The sequence below is a fragment of the Botrytis sinoallii genome (genome assembly GCF_014898435.1).
Source record: "Botrytis sinoallii strain Bc 23 chromosome Unknown BSIN_012, whole genome shotgun sequence".
Taxonomy (NCBI): domain Eukaryota; kingdom Fungi; phylum Ascomycota; class Leotiomycetes; order Helotiales; family Sclerotiniaceae; genus Botrytis; species Botrytis sinoallii.
In genome coordinates this window covers 1,022,031-1,044,725 of record NW_024066039.1, presented here as the reverse complement: position 1 = coordinate 1,044,725, position 22,695 = coordinate 1,022,031, and the positions used below count along the sequence as shown (strand labels likewise).

The 22,695-nt window shown below is 34.1% G+C and overlaps 2 protein-coding genes across 2 annotated transcripts; one reads left to right on the top strand and one right to left on the bottom strand.

Annotated features, from left to right (window-relative positions):
* Window positions 1-10,991: 10,991 nt before the first annotated feature.
* EAF02_007280 (uncharacterized protein) lies at window positions 10,992-12,129 on the top strand (the record flags this gene model as incomplete). Its single annotated transcript, XM_038903328.1, has 2 exons — window positions 10,992-11,475; window positions 11,535-12,129. 2 exons carry the CDS (start codon window positions 10,992-10,994, stop codon window positions 12,005-12,007), a joined length of 957 nt encoding a protein of 318 aa, XP_038756807.1. The 3' UTR covers window positions 12,008-12,129.
* Window positions 12,130-14,256: 2,127 nt separating this feature from the next.
* Window positions 14,257-14,917, bottom strand: EAF02_007279 (uncharacterized protein; the record flags this gene model as incomplete). The annotated part of the gene is made up of 2 exons (XM_038903327.1): window positions 14,257-14,312; window positions 14,365-14,917. 2 exons carry the CDS (start codon window positions 14,915-14,917, stop codon window positions 14,257-14,259), a joined length of 609 nt encoding a protein of 202 aa, XP_038756806.1.
* Window positions 14,918-22,695: the final 7,778 nt, after the last annotated feature.

Below are 22,695 nucleotides of genomic sequence, written 5' to 3'. Positions count from 1 at the left end.
ATTACACTATCGCAATATATTGGTATGAATATCGATATCGATCTGAATAAATAGTTATTCCTTTTAGTATTATAATACTAACTATCAGATAGCTGCAGCCTGATTTATATAAATTGGCTGGGTAAATGTACAGAAAAAGATAGAAATACATATTGCAATACTGTAAATAGTATACAAATAAAATTTAGAGGTTCTATACGTATAGGAACCTTTCATATATCCTGGAACTTGGATCCAGAATCATTCGGGGTATAATCTCTTTGTGCCGATGAATGGCTGGGATAGTTTGGATGGCTTTGAAAGAGAGAGGGAGAGATCAAGAACAATAACATACATATGCAAAAGCAAGCAATTATATATTCAATAAAGATATATTCAATTATACTAGGATCTTTTTTGAATAGAAATAAACGGCGTATAGATTATTAATATATATTGATAGCCGGGCATTAGGAAGATGATGAATCTAATAGTCTCTATAGTATTCTCCGATTGTATAATAATAGATAACGACTTCAATACCAAGTATGATCTATTCGAGTCTGGTATAGCTTCGGCTGATTAAGAAGCTTTCCTCACAGAATAATCTATTTCAAATAGAATAAACTTTATCAGGATCTTAGGAGTTCTTATTTATAAAGTAGATCATACAATTGATCTGACCTTCTCTAATATCCCATTCGCTAATATTATTGTTGATATTAATCTGAAAAGTAGTTTCAACTACAAAATATAGATAACTATAATCCTGAATCTCATTTTATCTATTATTAAGCCCTTTAGTTATATAATTAGTAAGAGAGACCTTTTAATCTTTTAGGGGATTATAAAAAATAGAGTTTCTCACTTTTCAAGCTCAGCGAATATATTTATTAGGTAGATTAATAAATTAGTAGAAATACTAGATTCTTTGTTTAAATTAGCGATTTGCTTAATAGGAAAGGAGAAAAGCGTTTCTGAATGCTCTGCCTTCTGATAAACAAGTGAATACAGAACAGTATATCAAAACTATAGAACAGCTAAAGCTGAGGATATCGATTAGGCGGAATAATAGTGGTGGGGATTGATAATTACAATCAGAAAAGCAAAATGCTAGTATTGATATGGGATTATTAATAGGGTTAATTGTAATAGAGATTTATATAAAGTGATAGATTGGTATAAACTCACTATCAATTTTAGAGCATTGTCCCTAGTTGTTGATGGTGTGGCGATCAAAGATATTACAAAAAAAGCCTGGATTTTATAAAAGAAGGTTTTTGAATACTTCAATAATAATAATAATCTTATAATGAATCCATTCCAATCAGGCTGTATACTTAACAAACTCTTATGGAGTACAAAAATGTCCCTCGAAGAAGTGGAAAAGAGCATTATAGGAGTTTTGAGCATTTTATCGAGGCCTGATTAGGTTACTGTTCGCCTTTTGAAGGCTTACTGGGATTCTATTAGATTGGTAATTGTTGGGATCTTCAATAGATGCTTACAACTTAGCTATTTTCCAAATAAATAAAGATAGATAAAAGTAGTAATGATTTTTAAGATTGAAAAGAAAAATAAATCATTAGTACAATCCTAGCGATTGATAGCTTTATTCTTATATATCTCGAAGGATCTGGAATGTATAATTGCTCAATATATTTTATGAATTGCAATGATAGCAGGTATATTCAGTTTTCAGTATAATAGAATGCTTCTCAAACGAATAATAATAGATCTAATTATTTTATTTATATATAATATCAAAAAGACCTTTATCTGCAAATAAGAAGTTATAATAATTATATTGGATATATAAAGTATATTCGATATACTTCTATCGAATAGGCTATTGAAATGTATATGTTAGTAAGAATGATTCTGCTTATTTCTGTAATTAGTCCAAGCTTTTCTGAATAATCGCTTAATGAGAGTTCAACTGGAAAATGCAATTATAGAATATAACTATATTAAGTACAGTATTCCATAAGGCTCCTCACTCTTATTTATACTATATGTTTTGTATTTTGCTAAGCTTTTAAATCAAAATACTAAATTATACTTTGAGTATATTAACAATATTTATATCTACTATATATTCAAGAATGTTTATAAGAATATTAATCTCTTTAAATATAATCTCCATCAGATTTTCTAATAGAATAAATAAAACTATATAGTATTTGTATTAGAAAAGCTAGAAATGATATATCTCTTCTAAAGGAGAGAAATGTATATTCTATATCTGGAGATAAATAATAAAATAATAATCTGTTTAATTAGCGAGATAAATAATAAAATTATTCAATCAATTTTATACTAACTAGGAGTTTGATTTGATTAAAAGCTTTTCTTCAAAAGATATATAGCAAAACGAAAAGCAAAAGCCTGTAAGGTTGTAAGGTATATCAAAGGGTTTGTATAGATACAATATAGCCCGTTAGCTATAATATTGTATAAAACAATGATTATCTATATCCTCCCTATTACCCTCTATAAATCCAAGGTATGATATACAGATCAAACAAAGCTAAACCAGGTAGGGGGAGTTACTTGTGATACAATAATAAGTATAAGATTGGGCAATTATATTATCAAGATTGATTAAGCAATTATTTTAATAATAAAAAGAATTTTACCTATTTGATATACAACTCTAATTATTGTGATCCTGAGAGACTCTGGATTATTATTTGATAAGCTAATATTCAAATAAATATAAATAAGATTTATATTCCGATTCTATAAGATAAACAAAAATTATCTATTAGTAATTTATTTAATATAAGTATTTTAATATAAAATAAATAATATCAACCTTCACAGACTAACTGAATTGATTCCGAAAGCATTGAAATTAATACTCTTCCTATTGTACTTCTCTATAAAGAGTTGTAAAGATCTTATAGAAAATATAAAGAAAGAAATAGCTATATTTGAATTCATATAATAATAGAATTATTTGCCTAATAGCTATATTATAGTTTTCTCGAACAGTATTAAACAATACTATCAAGGGCAAAAGATAATTGGCTACAGCTATATAATCTACCGGGGACAATTTCCAATAGCATCCAGTTATAAAGTGATCAACCCACTCTCGCATATTTTCGATACCAAAATAGTGAGTATTCTAAAAGGTTTGGAATACATTATTCGATTGGAGCCGGCTGGGTAGATCACTATGTGCATCGACAGCATTTCAGTTATTTGGTGTATCAGGGGCAATGCCTCCGACTCATTCTAATAGATGTTTCTACACTGTTATAAGATTATGAGGAATAGGCAAATAGCAATCCGATGGTTGCTTGGACATACTGGAATCCTTGGAAACGAGAAGGCTGATTGGTTTGCCAATCTGGGCGCTTGCAGCGATTGCATCGAGAACAACAACTCATCGCTTTTTATTATCAATAGAATAAACTCAACAGTTAGAACCTTTAGATAAAGGGTAGAATAGAGATAGTGAAAATGAAATGAGATTATCCTTGCTAATCAATACTATCATTAGCACCTCAACTATCAAGTCAAGGAACCTGAAGAACTTGCTTTCCCCTGTTTTATTCTTTAGCGACTAATAGTATTCAGAATCGGATACAGGGACTTTATATTCTACCACTAACACTTTTAGTATGATAATATTATTTTAGAATGCTTTTGTGGATACAACAAAGAACCTGAGCATTTAATGCTCTGCCAACACTCTCACACTCAATTCAATAATTGATCAAACAAATTCGACTTAATTCTGTAAGATATAAAGGGTGTAATTGATTATCTCTCTTTTTTTCTAAAGATTCTAATAGATTTCACAATCTTCCTAATAATCATTAATCACTTTGAATAACTATACTCAATCTTTCCGGAAATCCTTTGATCTCCCATTTTCTTATTGTCAATTAGGGCTACATCCCTTTTAAAGCTGTTTTCCCCTTTTTATTACTATATATAAACTATACTAAACAAAAACTAATAATATAGAACCCTTTGGCCAGTCATAAACCTGAGCTATCCAGTATGAAGTGAATTGAACAGTACCGATATTATAAGCAGAAAATAAGTGGTAGGAGTATATACAACACTTCTAACCGCTTCTCCCCCAGCCTGCATCATAGCCGTAGAAGAACGGAACACATAGCTATGCCGGCACCCCCGCTAGCATAGTCCATCCCTAGTACCCCCTGGGAGGTCGTAGCGAGCCCCTGCAGCTTGCCCCCTGAATGTAAATTAAAATAAATAAATAAATAAATAAAAATATAATCCTGAAGTATAAATTCAATTATATAAAACCAATTCTTTCCTTTTAATTGTATTTTTATTTACCAGAACCATCTCTTGTAAATCTCTTAAATAAAAGTTAGAATATACTTAGCTTGCTCCTTGATATTATTCATTTTGATATCTGTGTAGAGAATTTGCAGAGTTTTTCTTTTTCCTCCCCTTTTTCTGTATAGACAATACTATACAGATTTGTGATTATAAATATATAAGTATAAATAACACTACATACTCTTCAATTCCACGAATTAGTAGTGATGATCGATTGTAGTACCACATACTAATTGTAAGGTAATATCACACACTCTTCAACTCTGCGAGCTGGATATAAGATAATACCACGTATTTCTTCAGCTTTGCGAGCTGGATGTAATATTGATCACATCAATTCTATCCAAAGGTCATGCTAATCGGGTCTCATAACCTATTAGAAGATTGGGTGGAAGAGGCCTCTATATTGACTATATAGTTATGCGTATAAGCATATTAATCTCCCCATAGTATTATATAAGGGGATCAATATGTCTGTCTATGGTTCGTCTAATCTAGCCCGTTTAGGTAGCTGTATTACTAATCACTACACGTGCTTAGCACCGGTAACTTCTATTCCTTTTAACAATATTGATAATTTGAAAGGTTTCATTTCTATTTTGGTAGCTAAAAATTTGTATATCAGAGTCTATTAAAGATTTAGAAACTAGATTGATTATAGCCTGAAATATTTTTGAAATATAAAGTAATATATAAAATCGAAAATTAAAATCGAATCTTGGTAGTGTTTGTATGAAATTGGAGTGTACAATGGATCTTAAAGTTGAATAATCGATTCAATTTTTAATAATCCAAGGTTCTTAAATCATAATAAGATTGATATTAAGCTCTATTGCAAGCTATAGAACATTCTCTATAGCTTGTAAGCTCCTATTAAGATTTATTTGAAGGATTCGAATATTGGTATGACTTATATATTGGTATTATTTGCTTTTTGTTGGATTACTTGATAGATTTCACAGGTTTTTAAATTTGCTGTATGATTTTCTTAATAATTCAAGTATTGAATAATAAAATATTGATAGAATTTTCCTTTGATATTGTATATCACATATAAGTATATTAATATTATATGTTTGTCTTTACAAAGTTTATAGGAGGGATTCTTTTTACAATATATATTCTGATATTTAAATCCTTGGTATTTTAGGTATTGTATAGTTGGTTTGAATTTATAGAATTTTTCTACTTTTATATTAATACTAGTAATATATAGTTGTTTCCGAATAGCTAGCTTTACTTCTGATTTTATTACAAAAGCAATTATTATAGCTCCTTTTTGTTAATAAGTTCTTTTTGATAATAATGTAAGTCAAAAAGGGATTTCTATAGGCTTGAAATCTGGGTTAAAGGTTTTGATTTCCTTTAAAATGAGATTTATTCCTTTTGATTCTGAGAATTCTTTTATTGGGATTTTGTAAATAATAATTTTATACTATTCTTGATTCTTTTGAATTCTTTTGAATTTGATAAGATTATTCTAGATTGCCTTTTTTTCTATTAGGAGTTATAATATAAAAGGAATATTTGTAATAATTATTATATTACTATTCAGAGATAGGGTTATTGCTACTACAATTAGGTCTTTGATTTTAGTTTTCTGAAATGCTTTGTTTATTTGGTTTTGTATTGATATAGATAAAAAGAAGATAATATTTGTAATCTCTGGTTTGATTAGGATTAAGTGTTTTGTATAATTTTGATCTTTTTATTTATTAAAGTAGATCTAATTGTTTATCCCTTGCCTATTAAATTCTATTCTCTTTTCTTTGTTATTACTATATATTGATTTAATATTTGGTATATTGATAGGTAAAGGAGTTTTTGTAAAGGCTTTAGCTTGAATTTCGATTTTCCATATAGCAGATTCTAGATAGATAATTTGAGAAGTAATGATATTGGAGATAATAATAAGCTTTCCTTTTTCAGTATATTCTTTAAAGATCTTTAGGAGATCTAATAGCTTCGATTATTTATTACATGATTGAGAAAGAGTTGAGGCTAATATTATAAGATCTTTTATTTTTAGGATTGCTTTTTTTGATATAGTTATCTTGTTTTGTATTCTAGATTGTTTATTCTGATTACTAAGAGGTATTATAGAGTACCATTTTTTATTCTGATTGAATATATAAATAATATTGATTGTATTTTGAGTAATAAAAGGATTACTAAATAGATTGAATTCTTCAGCTCTTCTTCTAAAACTGGTTAACTGATTAGTTGATAGAATAGAGCTATAGATTTCGAATTGAGGGTTTTCAGAAGGCGGGGAAGGGCTTGAAGGTATTAGGATATCTAAAATAACAGTAGGATAAGTATTTAATATAATAAAGGCTTCAGAAAAAGCCTCCATCATAACTGTATCCCCAAATATTGATAGATTATTGAGACAATTCATATTGAGGATCTTATTCTTATTTTGATAATTTGAGATGAAAATTTTACACAAATTTTTGTATACATTTCGTATTTGGAATGCCAACAACAATATCACAACAACTACTAATCAGAATTACTTAAAGGCAATTGCAATCAATTTGGTTTAATAACTATAATCTAAATCGATCGCGAAAGGATTATATTTCGAAGAAAAAGTTTCCTTCGAAATTTGTTGTGTGATTCATTTACTGAAATATCTCTACAGATAATGAACTAGGATATAAAGATAACATACTCCATACTCATACTTCTCTAGACTCCAACCGACATCGCTTACTACATAACGCTACTGGATGTAAGCGATTTATTAACGACTGTGCTCTTTATGAGGAGAATTCGTTCTACGATAGACGAACCCCGCAATTAGTCTCAAAATTCTGAAAAGACTTTAAGCTATTTGTTTGAACAAACCCTAAGCCGGTTAGTCGTCGCATGTATTAATGTTCTTCATCATAAAATAATCTCAATCCTTCTTAGATCATGAAAGAAAAACTATCTGAATTATTGAAGTCTATCTGTTATCAAGCAATTTCTTCTTCCAGGTGAATTCGTCAGTCATGGAATCATTTCCAAAAAAAAAAAAAAAAAAGTGGGCGTGACACATACAAATGGAATGAGCATGTAGATTGGGGAAATCCTGATGGTTTGGTATCAACTAGGAAGGATTTCTTGAGTAATCTACGGCGTAGATCTTCTCCCCACAAAATTTTACGGTTAAAATGCATAATTGGAACTTGGAAGAATGTCGAAAGAAAATGTGCACACGGAGAAAGGAATTTGCAGCTTGAAAAAATGATATTCAGTTAGCAAGATCAACCGTTGATATATGAATTTAAATGTACACATAACAATAATAAGAAAAGCCTCAAGTTAGATTATCGTTCTCGTATTGTTGCAATTGAAGGAAGGACTAATTCTATTGAGATGAGTCTTTGGGGTGACGAAGTTTGTCCAGTGAATGAGTAGTTATTGTATAAATCTATTGAGGGGAGGAATGGATCTTGCAAAGCTTATCATACTCAGGTTTGTTTCTGGGTTTATTTGCATGTAATGAGTCCCATGAATATGAACACAGATATCAATTAAGACAATTCTAGATACCATGATTACGAATTTGATGTTGGGAAATAGAAAGATTGACTCTATCATTGGAATGGTTAAAATTCATTAATACGTACATTAATGCTAGAACTTGAGCTGGGGTAAGCGATATTCGTACATCCGGAAAATATTTTACAGGTTCAGAAGAGATAAGACGTGAGAAATTTCGAGGGGGTGAAGAATCAACTAGTGGGATCACTCGCTCTTGCAAAAGGCTAACTTCATTTCAATCATTAAAAGAGGTTCGCGAAGACTATTGGTTAATAGTTAACGAGACTAAGGGGGGATTTCCAGATCACCAAGCTAGCACTAGCGCATGCCAAAGTCTATAAGTATCTCTATTCCCCCCCCCCCCTTTCAAATTTTTTTCAAAGTCCAAGGATAGAGGAGGAGAAGGAGATGGGAACGAAGATGAAGGACGACAGTACCAATGATCGATCGAATATCTAGGTTGCAGGGCACAGCAGGTAGTCGTATCTGTGCAGGTCAAATGCAACTTGGTGGAGGACGATACTACGAGCGAAGAATAACGAACGACCGAAGAATGAGCGAACGATCGAACGATCGAGCATCTAGGTTGCAAGGCAGCAGGTAGTCGTACTTGTGCAGGTCAAATGCAATTTGGTGTAGGACGATACGAAGAATAGCGAACGAACGAGCGAACGAGAAAACGAGCGAACAATTGAACGAACCGGATGTGGGGATCGTAGGCTATCGCCCGGGGATTGACATCCCCCGGCAAGTTTTATGAATGCCGAGCGTTTTAATTAACATCGGATGATGAAACTTGGAACCCCTCAGTATTACACTGTCTCTGAGGTGGGTCTCATTGTACTTCTGGGCTTGACCTGGGATATGAAGAGGCTATATTTAAACTTCTTGATCTAATTTTTTTTTATCTCGAGTTATGTTTTTGGTGATGCGATGTGTTTAAAGTGTGATTCGTTTCAATTCGAATAATTTTTAATCGCTTAGATCTCGCCTAGGAAATGATCATCATGTACTAGATATATCTAGGTATCAATAGTACAAACTTAAAATCGACCACTAAATTTATCCTATCGCTTCTTATTCTCTCTTTAATGTTAAGCGATGTCATTTCACTAATCATTGACGTTGGAATTTTTAGTACCAACTCTGCATCTCCACTGAACACTTGATCATTTTGACTTTCCAGTGAATTGATAGAATCGAAAATTCATAGATTCGAGATGTAGATCTGTCATGAAACTCTTCACAACGCAATTCTTGATGTGGAAACCCATAAAAGAAGGCCATCAGTTCTCTTCGCGCAATTATACTTTATGTGATCATGTACATAATATTACTTGTTTAGTGATGGCGAGAAGATGTTCTTCCCGAATCATATCTGTCTTTTCATCTGATCCCGAAAAGTCAATTTCCTAGTCTATCGCCACTTGCGTGTTCCGATTACCATGAGTACAACGTCGCTTTCTGCGCGATTTCCAATAGCTGTTCTTATCGAAAATGCTCTCTGCCAAGTACTAGCTTAAACTAAAAAAGCTTGTATGGGTGACGTGGATCGGCAATGCCACGCTAAATTAGGGATTCTCGCGTAAATCTTCTGGACTAGATTGGAACATCAGATTTGGGAAAGCGTGATCGAAAGAGCCTGTTGAACTATTTCATTAGGTCTGGCCAGGAACTAGAGTTTCTTTATTGAATCCATTTGTAAGAGAGTTCTTCCCTGATATCTGTTCATGCTCTATCAAAACTCAGCGATTGGACCAACTATCATGTGGGGGGTGAGGGGAAGAACTACAGACTAAGTTATCAAAACTGACATCTCACAAACAGTTGTGTGACTTCTTCTAACCTTTCAAGACGGATCTCATCTTCCCTATTCGGATGAGGACACAGAGTTAGTTATTGGATATAAAACCACACGGCGCCCGGAAAGCAAAGAACGACTTATCCGTTTGCCCAGCGTCTTGAAAACCCAATTGAAGTGAGGTGCATATCATTGGTTACATCTTTCGTTGAAAGTAGGGAGTTCAGATGCAATCTCTACTGAGATCAAGGCACTAGTCCAGATGCTTCTAGTGCACCACTGAAGCGATAAGTTCACCTGCAGATTCCATCATTTCCACGAACTGAACTGGCAATAACTTCACACTACTATAGTTGTATAATTGAAATCGGGCGCCTGCTTCTTCTTCGCAACTAATGAGGTTGGTTAGCTCAGGATGTAATGCCGTCTTCTCATCATCGGAGCTCTAGCTTAATTCTGTACACTGCAATTCTTACATCCCAAGCTATCGCAAGTTCGTCAAAGTTCTTCCGAGTCATGGTGTAACTTTTGTTTGTCATGTGTCCATCTTTTTTTCCAATTTCGCTTCTTAAACTGGAAATTTACGAAGATTTTTAAACAGAGACAATTACAAGGGCAGAGACTCTTGAAATATTTATCCAATATCGGGGGCATAGCTGAAGCGATGAAAAGGAGGAAAGAGACAACTACAGCAGCAGACAGAGAAGTACGATGAGAGAGACTTTAATTCACGGAAGCTGTTTTAAAGTACTCCGGCGATTGCAATGTCTATCATTCTCATGAAATATGATCTTCTAGAATTCCAAAAAGGGATCAGGGTGAAGATCCCACCTTTATTTTACACAAAGGTGCGGCAAGATCTGAAATAGACCTAGATTCACTAGATATAGCAGCTCAAGATTCCAGGAACGAAGGGAGATTCTCAGAACGCTAATCCTGATTTGGATAGAAAATATACCACGGAAATAGTGATATGTAGTATGATATTTGACAAAATAGCCGGAGATGGAAACCGTATACATCGGTAAGGTTAATGATTTTTATGAGCATAGATATTAGGCTTGAAGTGGTGAGCACGGGTACGACACAGGGGTGTGTGAACGCCTAAGCGCGTTTTAGCGCGGCTTACACAATTGATTTCACATCATTACCAATCTCCAGGGCTATCTCTACCCCGCATTGCGTTCTCAGTAATCAGATCGGGTCATCCACCAGATCCAAAAAAGACCCTGAACACACCATATATAATTTTTGCTCTACACCCTTTTGCTACCTACTAACATCTGCCGAGTCTAACTTTAAGAATCCTGTTGATCTGCTACTTTCTGGGCATTTCTTCCTGCACCTCATGCGCATCCTTCATCGAGCCACAACTCTACTAAAAGTCTGCCATCAATATAGCAACATATTTCAACCTACCTGTCCGGCTTCAATCTCTTCAATCTCAAGCATGTCGACTTCAAGCTCCACTCCTCTTGCTCCGGTAATATCCGTTTGCCATGGTGGTGGTCCTATGCCCGTTATGAACGACCCCGGCCATGCCGAACTCATAAAGTCCATGAGCACTCGTGTTCCAAAAATACTAGGCATTTCACCCAATTCCTCTACTTCGAATCCTCCAAAGGCTATTGTATTAGTTACTGCGCATTGGACCGAGACACGTCCTCATATAAGCAGCGCTCAGCATCATGATTTATATTATGATTACTCTGGATTTCCATCGGAAACATATAAATTAAAGTACCCTGCACCCGGAAGTCCAGAAGTAGCGAAGGAGGTTTTTGAGCTACTGGATGGAGCAGGCTTGAAACCGGTATTGGATGAGAAAAGAGGTTTGATTACTGAATGCCATCATTTTGATTCATGTTACTGACCACCAATCTCCAAAAAGGCTGGGACCACGGCGTATTCATTCCCCTCCTCCTGATTGCTCCCAAAGCGCAGATCCCCATCGTGCAAGTCTCCGTCCTACGATCGAATTCTCCTGCACAACACTATGCTATGGGCCAGGCTTTGGCACCTTTGCGCTCTCGCGGAATCGCCATTCTTGGTAGTGGCATGCCGACATTTCATAACCTTCGTCTCATGTTCTCTGGTGTCATGAATACTCCTGCATACAAAGCACGTAATGATGAATGGTCATATCGGTTGACAGAAACACTGAAAATAGCCGATGCTGAAGAACGCGGTAAAAGGCTAGAAGATTGGAGGCAATGGACCGGTGCTGAGGATGCGCATCCTGAGAAGGGACAAGAACATTTCCTACCATTGATTGTATGCGCGGGCGCTGGAGGCAATAAAACGGGGAAAGGATGGGCAGATCAAGCTATGGGTTCGCCGCAATGGACATATTATTGGGATTGAGGATATCTGTCATGTAGCGTTCTTGTGAACATGACCGGGTAATTGAGGCGTGAGGCGATATTTTATACCATGTGGATAATTTAGGAGATTAATAGGATGAATGACGCATGACATCCGCATATCATAACTTTCAAGACGATTTTGTCAACCCAAACTTTAAAGAACATATATTGTTTACGAGGAACATCACAAAACTGGTATACCACAGAAGTAACAGTCCCATCAGACTATTATCTCTTCAAGTTTATAACTCGCTTACCCTAAACGTTATCAAGCAGGCTTCAAAAAGGAATCACAGCACATGAGCTCCAGGAACGTTATGCTTGAAAAATGCTTTAATTCGAGCACTAGGAAAAGAAGAAATTAAAGTGAGCAGAATGAGCAGAATGAGATAAGCTAGGAAGTCGCACGGTGCATGAAGCCAAGATTTGAAAGCAAAAACATATATATAAGCAAGAACAGCGCTGCCGGAAATCAAGAGCATAAATATGGAATTGACGACAGTTAAAACGAGACTAAGACAGCTATGCAATCAGATCAAGGGATCATTCAAGCTCAATCCGTCATCCAGTACCACTACACGACCCCGCAGGTGCGCCAGCAGAGACAATCGCATATTCAATGCAGCCCTTTTGCCAGATTGTCGTTTGCCCCGAAGCATGCTATTCATATGGATTACTCGCGTTCACTGTCATATTTTCAAACTTCCATTTGGGAATAGTCCCACATCCGCCAAGTTGATTCAAGAGTCCGTTGCTGTGAAGATAATCACAGCCATTGTCAAGGTTGCTTGCATCCAATTATAGTCCTGGATGTTGAATGCGTCTAAGACTAACCTTGTATTGTGTGTGGCAGGCGAGAGCACTCTGCGGTTTCATCGCCAAAATAGAGATAGAAGTCCTAAAGCTAGGGAGAATAAAGTTTACTCTGAGTACGAGCGTATTTTTCAGCTAAAGAGTGTGAATGATTGATAGAATTGGAGATTTGGTCCTATTCGATAATGAAAGGCACATCAATCAAGTTGAATACACGTACCTGATATCTAAACTATTCTGACACCGTGTCTATTCTCCCTTTCAAATACAACGGCCATTGCACAGTATTCATAGCTTTTCTCTCAGTACACTAGTGAGTATCATAGCTCTATCAGTACTCTAGAGCTCTCGTCCTCAATCCTTAGCTGTTGAAGTATTGAAACAGAAGACAACATATTAACATAATAATATGGAGAGATTTGGCAATGAGACATAATAGGCATTCATCGTCGACTCGAGAGCTCACAATAGCACTGGTACAGTGAATCTTCAGATAGAACTTGTGTGAGCAGGACCAATTTCTATTCGAGGAATGACATTGCCCCCAACAGTGAAAATGGGCGTATTCCCGACAGTGGCGATGTAGAGCGAGTGAGATGAGTGAGATAAATGAATAAAGGGATTTGAAGAAATGCAGACAGCATCATTAGGGTATGATATTGAATTATGTTATAAGTCACCTTTTATACTGCAAAAGTTTCCCTTCCCCTTGCTTTCAGTTTTGCTGTCACGATTTGTGAGAATCAAATGGCATGAAAATCAACGAATCTAACATTGTCAGGCTGGCTCAGTACTTCGCTCCGGAGTTGCAATTTTTCACAACATCGTTTCGATCTAGTTGACTCAAATGCCTTACCTAAACGTGTGTATGCTATGCGTATGTAGTATCCTTACCATACGCCCCCCAAAACAACCATACAAGCTATATCAATACTAGCTTTTCATGTGATCGAGAAACTAACCCATATTTTCTCTTTTGCTTACGGCTCTGCATCACTCGAGTCCCTCATAAGGAAAAGCCGAGACAAAAATTTCCTTTTCCCTCACCCCATTATAGTCGGCTTTCTGAGCGGCCGACTATTACTCCAATTCGATGCTAATCATTGTCATGGTCACATCCCACAGTAGCAGTCACACCATCTCGAACGCAGGTCAAGCAAAGTCCAAATTTTTCACACAAAAATTTCAATTGCCGAACCGGCCCTGCTTTGTATGGCCATGAAGGTGTATGAAAGTTCGTATGACAACATGCACCGCTTTCCGTCTCATGGATTGGATCAGGCATACTCTCCACCAAATTTATCGCTTTGGAGAGGGAGACATCACATAGCTTATTTGGCCAAAGCTTATATTTCTCCAGTGATTTCAGGTATGGATATGCATATCGGGAAGTGAAATCACAGCCGTAAGCACATTTCCCTGAATCCATTTCTTCTAAGAGCGCTTGACAAATTCTGACCTTGCGTAGCTCCTCTGTGCTTCGAGTAGACCTTTACATTAAAGAATCAGTCAAGGACCCAAAATCATCGGTGAGATACTTACAAAATACCCTCCAGCTCATTGCAGATTCAACTTCATCGCACGCAAGATCGAGGTAAGAACCGTGATAGTTGAGTACCAAAGCTTTTGTAATTTCCTTGAACGCTCGTGTATCTCGAAAAAGATACGCCGCCGCAACAAGACGCATTTGATCACTCGGATCTTTGGCACCAATCCGGAGCAAAAACTCGCTGGCAAATTTCATGGCACCGAGAAAATCGTATTTTTCCGCTACAATAGCAACCTCCAAAACTTGACTCGCAGTAATACCTCTAGCAATCTCATTATGTTGGTGATGAATAATGGCAAGTATGGTTTCCAAAGCAGCTGCATTATCTGCAGGAAGTTCTATCTCTTTGGGACCATCCCGATGGAGCAAATCTTGGCCTTCCTGCCATTCCCATTTGAACATGGCGTAGAAAGGCTTGGAAGCTACCTTGAGAAATAATGAATGAACGCGAAATCTCTTCATCTCTGGCCCAACAACTAAAATTATGTCGCCATCGGGAGCAAAGTTGACAATCGCGCTTGTAGTTCTGTCCCCTTGGTGCTCCATGATTGTTTCAATTCAGCTGTATCAATTTTGATTAAATCACAACCAGTTTTCTGCTTCGGCTTTGGTTGTTTCCGCACGATAACATGTGAAGAAGTTCAAGCTTGAAGTAAGGTTACTGTGTGAACAAGGGTGTTCACTTCAAAGGAATGACTTCACTTCAATGGCTACTGTATTAAAGGGATTAAGCGAATGCAAAAGAGACTAGCTCTTTCAGTAGTGCCTATATAAGGCCTACTATTTTCCCACTTAGCTAGCTCTTTAGATTGAATACAAATAGACATTTATGGGCCTACTGATAGTGGGAACCACGTCTTCCGTATCTTTCTCGAACCAACAATTAATCAAACCTGATATTCAAAAAATACTGATTCCCATTGTTTTTCTATTTATTGATATATTTTCAATAATCTAATTTAATTGAATATCAGAAATATTAAAACTTTATATTCAGAAAAAAAAACTTGATTAAAAGAATTTTGAATTATTTAAGATTTCGAGTCTAATAAGTTTTTATATCTATAAATTAGAATTCTCTATTTTTATAAGAATTTACCTTGTTTTCATATCAATTTGCTATACCCTATATATAATAATTCTATTCCTAAATAATATAATCTATTACTATTATCTATAAGAATTGATAATTTAAAATATTTTAAAATTACTAAGATCCTAAATGTCACGGTGTGAGATCACGTGACATATTGGTCCCCTCGGAGGGGACCGAATTGGGCGCTCGCGCCGGAGCGCAAGTGAGCTAGAGCTTGATCGGGCTAGCTCGCTTAGCAAAATCCTGTATATCTTCAACTTGGAAGATTCTATATTATAGCTCTTTAAGCTATATCTTAATCCTCAATCTGAATCTATTATCCGAATCAATATAACTTTACTAAATTAAGACAAAGTTATTAGAACTCTATCCCACCCGCCTGCCCTATAATACTATATAGCTCCTACCTATTAAAACATTGCTTTCATGATAATTGCTTTGTATCCACCTGGCTGGTCTAGGGATTCCTCAGAATTTGGTGCTTCTATATTAGAGAACCCCCAGGTTTAATATTAATACCTTTAGTCAATATCTATATATTATACCGAACTAGAGGAAACCAATAGATTACTCGAATGCGAAATTTCCGAATCCCTAGTCCACAAATGTATTCAAGCCGCTCTGTACAAGTAGGTTATTATTCAAAACGCTTGTCTACTCGATCGCCTTACCAAATCCATATTTACTATACCTACTCGTTTGGAATTATATCCCTCGAAATTTCCACTGATTTTGTCCCCGAACCTACTGTATCTGCTCCGATTATTCGATTAAGTGAGCGTATCCCCAATCCGAAAGAATTTGATGGTATTCGTTTTGATCTGTGTAGATTCATTTAATAGATATATGGAAAATTGAATATGAATAATAATAGATTCCTGACAACTTTTGCCCACTTAATTTACATTGTTAGAAGACTTACTGGAAAGGTATACAAGCTTATATTATCTAAAATCTCCTATAGGATTTTTCAGTTCATTAATTATACTACATTTCTCGAATATCTCGAAAACGTTTTTGGGGATTCTAATCGAATACAAAATGTATAGAATAAATTATATATATTGAAACAAAGATATCTCGATTTTAGCACCTTCTTTACAGAATTCCAAAGATTTGTTCTAAAAGGAGAGATGCTTAATAATATTCTAACCTTATTCCTATTTCAAGAAATCTCTTATGAATTATAAGATATACTGTTATATAACCCCACTTCAATTTGTGAATTTTGTTAATATACTAATTATCTATAATAACTTAATAACCGATTCCATCAATATTAATAACAAATCTACTATATTCGTTTTATCATTTCTAAAACTTTATCCCAGAGAATAATTGCTATTCTGTTTTTATGATTTGCTAGTCTGAAGTCTACCCCTAAAGACCCAATGGATCTAAGCTTAGGAAAAAGAAATATACTACTAGGAATCTAGATTTATAATAGGAACGCAATGAATACTATTGTTATGGCTTTGTTAACTATCTAATATAAGACTGCCCGCATTCTAATACTCATCCTATTCAATTTTGAGTTATCATTATTATAACCAGTTCTATAAGAACCAGTCCTATATCGAATAATCCTCCAAAAAGCTGAGTCCCTATCCATTTCCCACCTCGCTCTTCTCCCCACTCGCCGATCAGCTCAATCAATTCGGGAAACGGGATACATCTGATCTAAACTGTAATTAGAACAATTCTCCGTGTACTCTCCATTTATCTACTACTACTATTTATGGTTTTCCTTTAAAAAATAAATTAAATAATTGTGCAGATCTGATAATTCTATTCATTACCCTGTTCTTGGAAAAAGACACCCTCCCGATATATGCTATAGTCAATAACGGATGCGAAGGAATTGCCTTTGTAGATTGAAGCTGGATATCTTCCTAGAAAATACCAGTACACCAACTATCTACAGCATTCGAAGTCATAGGATTCAATGAAAATACCCTATCCGATAATCAAATTACCTTCTACATCCAAATAGGATTTAGAATTAATGATTATATTGAGAAAAAGATCGTTTTGTATATAACCGAGCTAGTCTATTATTCTATTATACTAGGGATAGCTTGACTTAAGAAATACAACCCTCATATCAACTTTGTGATAAACTTGTTCTAATTTGATAGTTTATTTTGCTACAAATTTTGTAATACTCTATCCCATTTATTCTATATAAAAGCTCTGCTAAATGTTCCTTCAAAAACCCGATTTGTACATCTGCCTGCTTGTTTTGAAGGATTAAAGAATAAGGATATAATTACAATCTCCTTAAAAGTCTGTTTGGCTTATATTTGCTGGAAATATGAAATGTTCCAGATATCAATCGAGTAAATCGATAATATTCTAAATAAAAAGAAAAAGATATTCGACCCTAAAGATCTATTACCCGAATTCCGAAATTGGAAAGATATCTTTTTCCTAAAGAATATAGAAAAGCTATTCTCTTATTAATTATACAATCATAAGATCCATTTTAAAGAAAGAACTGTTTTTCCTTTTGGTATCTTATACTCTATGTTCTGTTTTGAATTAGAAGCTCTGAAAGAATGGCTGGAAGAGAATCTTAAAAAAGAGTTTATCTGGCTAAGCTCTTCCCCTGCTGTTTTCCCTATTTTGTTTATTAAGAAGGCTGATGGAGGCCTCCGGTTTTTATATAGATTATTATATTTTGAATAATTTATTGGTTAAGAATTAATATTCTTTATTATTAATAAAAAAATCTCTGAATAATTTAAAAGGAATAAAGTATTTCAATAAGATCGATATTATTTCTATCTTTAACAATATAAGAATGAAAGAAGGGCAGAAATATCTGATTATGTTCCATATCCGATTCGGACTATTCGAATTCTTAGTTATACTGTTTGAATTGATAAAGGCTCCTGTAACCTTTTAGAGATTTATCAATGATTCCCTATAAGGATATCTAAATATATTTTACACCGCTTATCTGGACAACATTCTGATATATAGTCGAACTCGAGAGAAATATATTCATTATATTCAGAAGGTTTTGCAAGTATTAAGGAAAGCCAACTTGTTCGCTAAATTCGAAAAATGTGAATTCCTGAAATCCGAAATCAAGTTTCTAGATTTTATTGTAGGAAATAATAATATCCGAATGGATTTAGAGAAAATCCGAATAATTGTGAATTGGAAACTGTCTGCTAGTATAATTGATATCCAAGTATTTATTAGGTTTTCGAACTTTTACCAATAGTTTATTAGAGATTTTTCGAAGATTATCAACCCAATAATAAATTTGATCAAAAAGAATGTTCCATTCCTATAAAGCTCTATCTATTAAAAAGTATTCAATCAATTAAAGCAAGTATTTATCGAAGTATTTGTTCTAGCTTCTTTCGATTAGAAAAAGGAAGTAATTGTAGAAACTAATACCTCCGATTATGTATTTGTTGGAATATTCTTTTAATATAATAATAATAAAGTATTTAGATTTATTGTATTCTTCTCTAAAAAACATTCAATAGTTAAATGCAACTATAAGATTTATAACAAAGAACTGCTAGCTATTATCCATTGCTTTAAAAAATAGTATTCTGAGTTAGAAGGTGCTATATTATTAATTCAAATGATTATTAATTATAGGAATCTGGAATACTTTATTATAACAAAGCTATTGAATTGCCATTAAGCTTGTTAATCCGAATTTCTGTTTCGATTTAATTTCCAAATCATTTATCGCTTTGGGAAGCTAGGTGTCAAATCTGATGTACTAATCAGAAGATCAGAAGATCTCTTTAAGAAAAGGAATGAATATCTTCTACATCAAAACCATATTATTCTGAAACAAGAGAATCTGGATTCCGACCTGTTTCCCACTGCTGTTATTCTAATCAAACCCAAGATTACCAAGAAGTATATTTCGCTGTAATTACCTGTAACTAGAGAAATCCCGATTCTATCGATACTATTAACCACTTGGATTCCGATAATACTGTAACTTTACCAGAAAATAGTAAAGTTATAGAGTTTGTAATCCTATATGCTATATCTATATCTAATTCTGTGATACAATTAAAGGATCCAGAAATCCCTTTATACTTTTCTGCCGATCTGTTTATTTTGTTCTACAAAGGCTATCAAGCCGATTCTATACCCGAATCTATCCTGAAATCCCTATAAAAAGGATTCCCGAAATATTCGAAAATTACTTTTACTGAATATATCGAAACAATAATCTGCTATATTATCAAGGGAAACTATATATTCCTGATTACAATTCCCTAAAAATCTATTTGCTTTGCTTGTACTACGAATCGCCTGCCATCAGTCATCTATACTATACCCAAACCTTCGAATTATTATTCTGAAACTATTATTAGCCTGGATATTATGATTATATTATGTAATAAGTCTATAACTGCTATAGTTATTATTGTGCTACCCTGAATTGTAAAGGCTAGAAAAAAGTTCTCCGTTTACTTCCGATCCTGTAGAAAGTTTAACAAGATATCTCAATAGATTTTATTACATATCTATCCGAAAGTACTGATTTCGATATTATTATAATAGTAATCAACTGATTAATGAAAATGAAAACATTTCTTGTTTTGTTATAGTATTTACAATTCTGAAGAGGTCGTCTACCTATTCTGGAAGAATATTTAGAAGCTTTACAATTTATTTCTAACCATTATATCTGATTATAAAGCTCAATTCATTTCTGAATTTTGAAAACATATCTGCAAGTGCTTGAATATAGCTGCCAAACTTTCAATTACTTATTATTCTGAAACTGATAAACAAATCGAGAGGGCTAATACAATACTGGAATAATACTTTCAGTTGTATGTAGTCTATTTGTAAGACAACTGGGTAGAATAGCTTCTACTTGCCGAATTCTCTATCAACAACGCCTGATCCGAAAATACCTGAATGACCCTGTTTTTCTCGAACTATAGGTTTCACCTTCGCTTGGGCTTCGAGCCTGTATTGTCCCAAAGTAATCGTTTTGTTATACAAAATGCTAAAGAATTCGTTGCTAAAATGAAAGTTATTTCCTTATATCTACAGATCAAACTAATTGTTAATCAAGCCTGATACTCGAAGAATATCGATGCCTGCTGTTCCCCTGCCTATAGATACCTGCCCGGTGATCTGGTCTGGTTGAATACTAGAAATATCAAGACTCTGTGTTTACAGAAGAAGCTTGATTGGAAGAACCTCGGGTTTTTCAAGATTCTGAATCTGATAGGTCTATATGTTTATAAACTGGAACTCCCTATCTCAATAAGGATTCACCCTGTTTTTCATATCAACCTGTTATACCCTACATATAATAATCCTATCCCTAAACAGTACAACCCGCTGCTATCACCTATCGAAATCGATAGCTTAAAACAATTCGAAACCACCGAAATCCTAAACTCCTGCTGGGAAAGAAGAGGTTGTAAAGAACCTCGCCTAAAGTATACTGTTCGCTGGATCGGCTACAAGATGCCGACCAAAGAATCTACAAGCTACCTAGAGAATGCACAAGAACTGATTCGCAATTTCCATCAAAAATACTCTAATAAACCAGAACCCACTTAATCGAATATTACCCGCCTCCAGATAATCAAACCATAATACCTTCACCTCAACAAAACTTGGCTTTTAGAAGGAGAGTAATGTTACAATATAAGATTACATAATATATTAGTCTTTTTGAAAAGAACCGAATTGAACGCTCACACCAAAGCACAAATAAGCTAGGGCCTGATCAAACTAATTTGCTTAGCAAAATCCTATATATCTTCAACTTGAAAGATCTATATCATAGCTCTTTAAACTACATCTTAATCCTCAATCTGAATCTATTACCCGAATCAGTATAACTTTGCCAGATTAGGGTAAAGTTATTAGAACCCTATCCCGCCCGCCTGCCCCGTGATACTAAACTCCTATTAAAAAATATCACGGAGGTAATAGCTATGTCTAATGGTCACTTTGATCAGGAGATAGGTATATAGAGTGATAATAAACTAGATTGACTTGAGGTGTGATCATAAGGATCATACCTGCTTTATATACCCTGATCAGGCGATGGAGTCGCCTAATTAGGTATATAGGGTACACAAATGAACTGAGTGAAATAGTTTTAGTAATCATGGGAATGAGTACTCCGGAGGAGTACTAGGATTAATACCGTAGGGTTATACTATACGGTGAATTCCGTGACAAAAAAGAAAAGACTATAAAAGATTTTATTTGAATATACTATTTACTAGATTAATTATAATATACTAATTGAAGAATTTACTAATTATCTGAAAAATATATAAAAATTGATTTACTGTAAGCGAAACTTGGTACTAGTCACGTGACCTCTTTCTGTAGCTAGTATTTATAGGTCTTCTTTGTGTAGTTTAGAGAAAGCAGTCAGTTCCCACCCATCTTCTCATACGTTTTGTAATGCGTTATATAGAGCCTTCTCCTCCTCTCCTTTGCCGGAGGCACTACATCTCAATAACTTATCTATAGTATTTATGAAGAACTATTTTATAACTCTATTATCTTTTATTCTTTTATATTAGTGATTTATATAAAGAAAAGAATATTAAAAGGTCAGGAAGTTGTATACAAATCTAAGCTCTTAAATTACTTCAAAAAGCAAAAAGTCATTGATTTAGAAAAGTCAATAGGAAATAGGAGAACAAGGAGTTATTTAATATTATAGAAAGTCAGATAATATTAATCCGATAATAAATAGAGAGGGGAAAAAACAATCCCTCTTTTCAAAACTGATCTGTGACCTTATATAAGCCTGAAATAGAATAGTATTATTCTTGAATAGATTATACCTTATCATTACGGAAAGACTACAAAAACAATTCATGGGAATCTTTTCGATAATATTTGTAGGAATTTGGATAAACAATCTGATTTGAGAAGGAAAGTTTTCTTTTATAAAATAAATTTAAAAGAATTGGGCAAGATTCATTTTCTATATTTAGATATAAAAAATTTTGAGTTCTCTGAGAAATCTTCTAGTCCTCCGGTATCACTTATACCTAAGTAGAATCTGATTGTTTCAAGAAACTCAAAATAATCTATAGTGAGGTTGGAGGAGAATTGTTGTTTAATTTAAATAAAAAAACTATTCATAGAAAAGATCTATTCGACTCAAGATTAGAATATCCAGAAGTATTTCTGAAAGAAACCTGTAATTGAAGCTTCCTATAACAAGATACCAAACTATATTTTTTTTAAT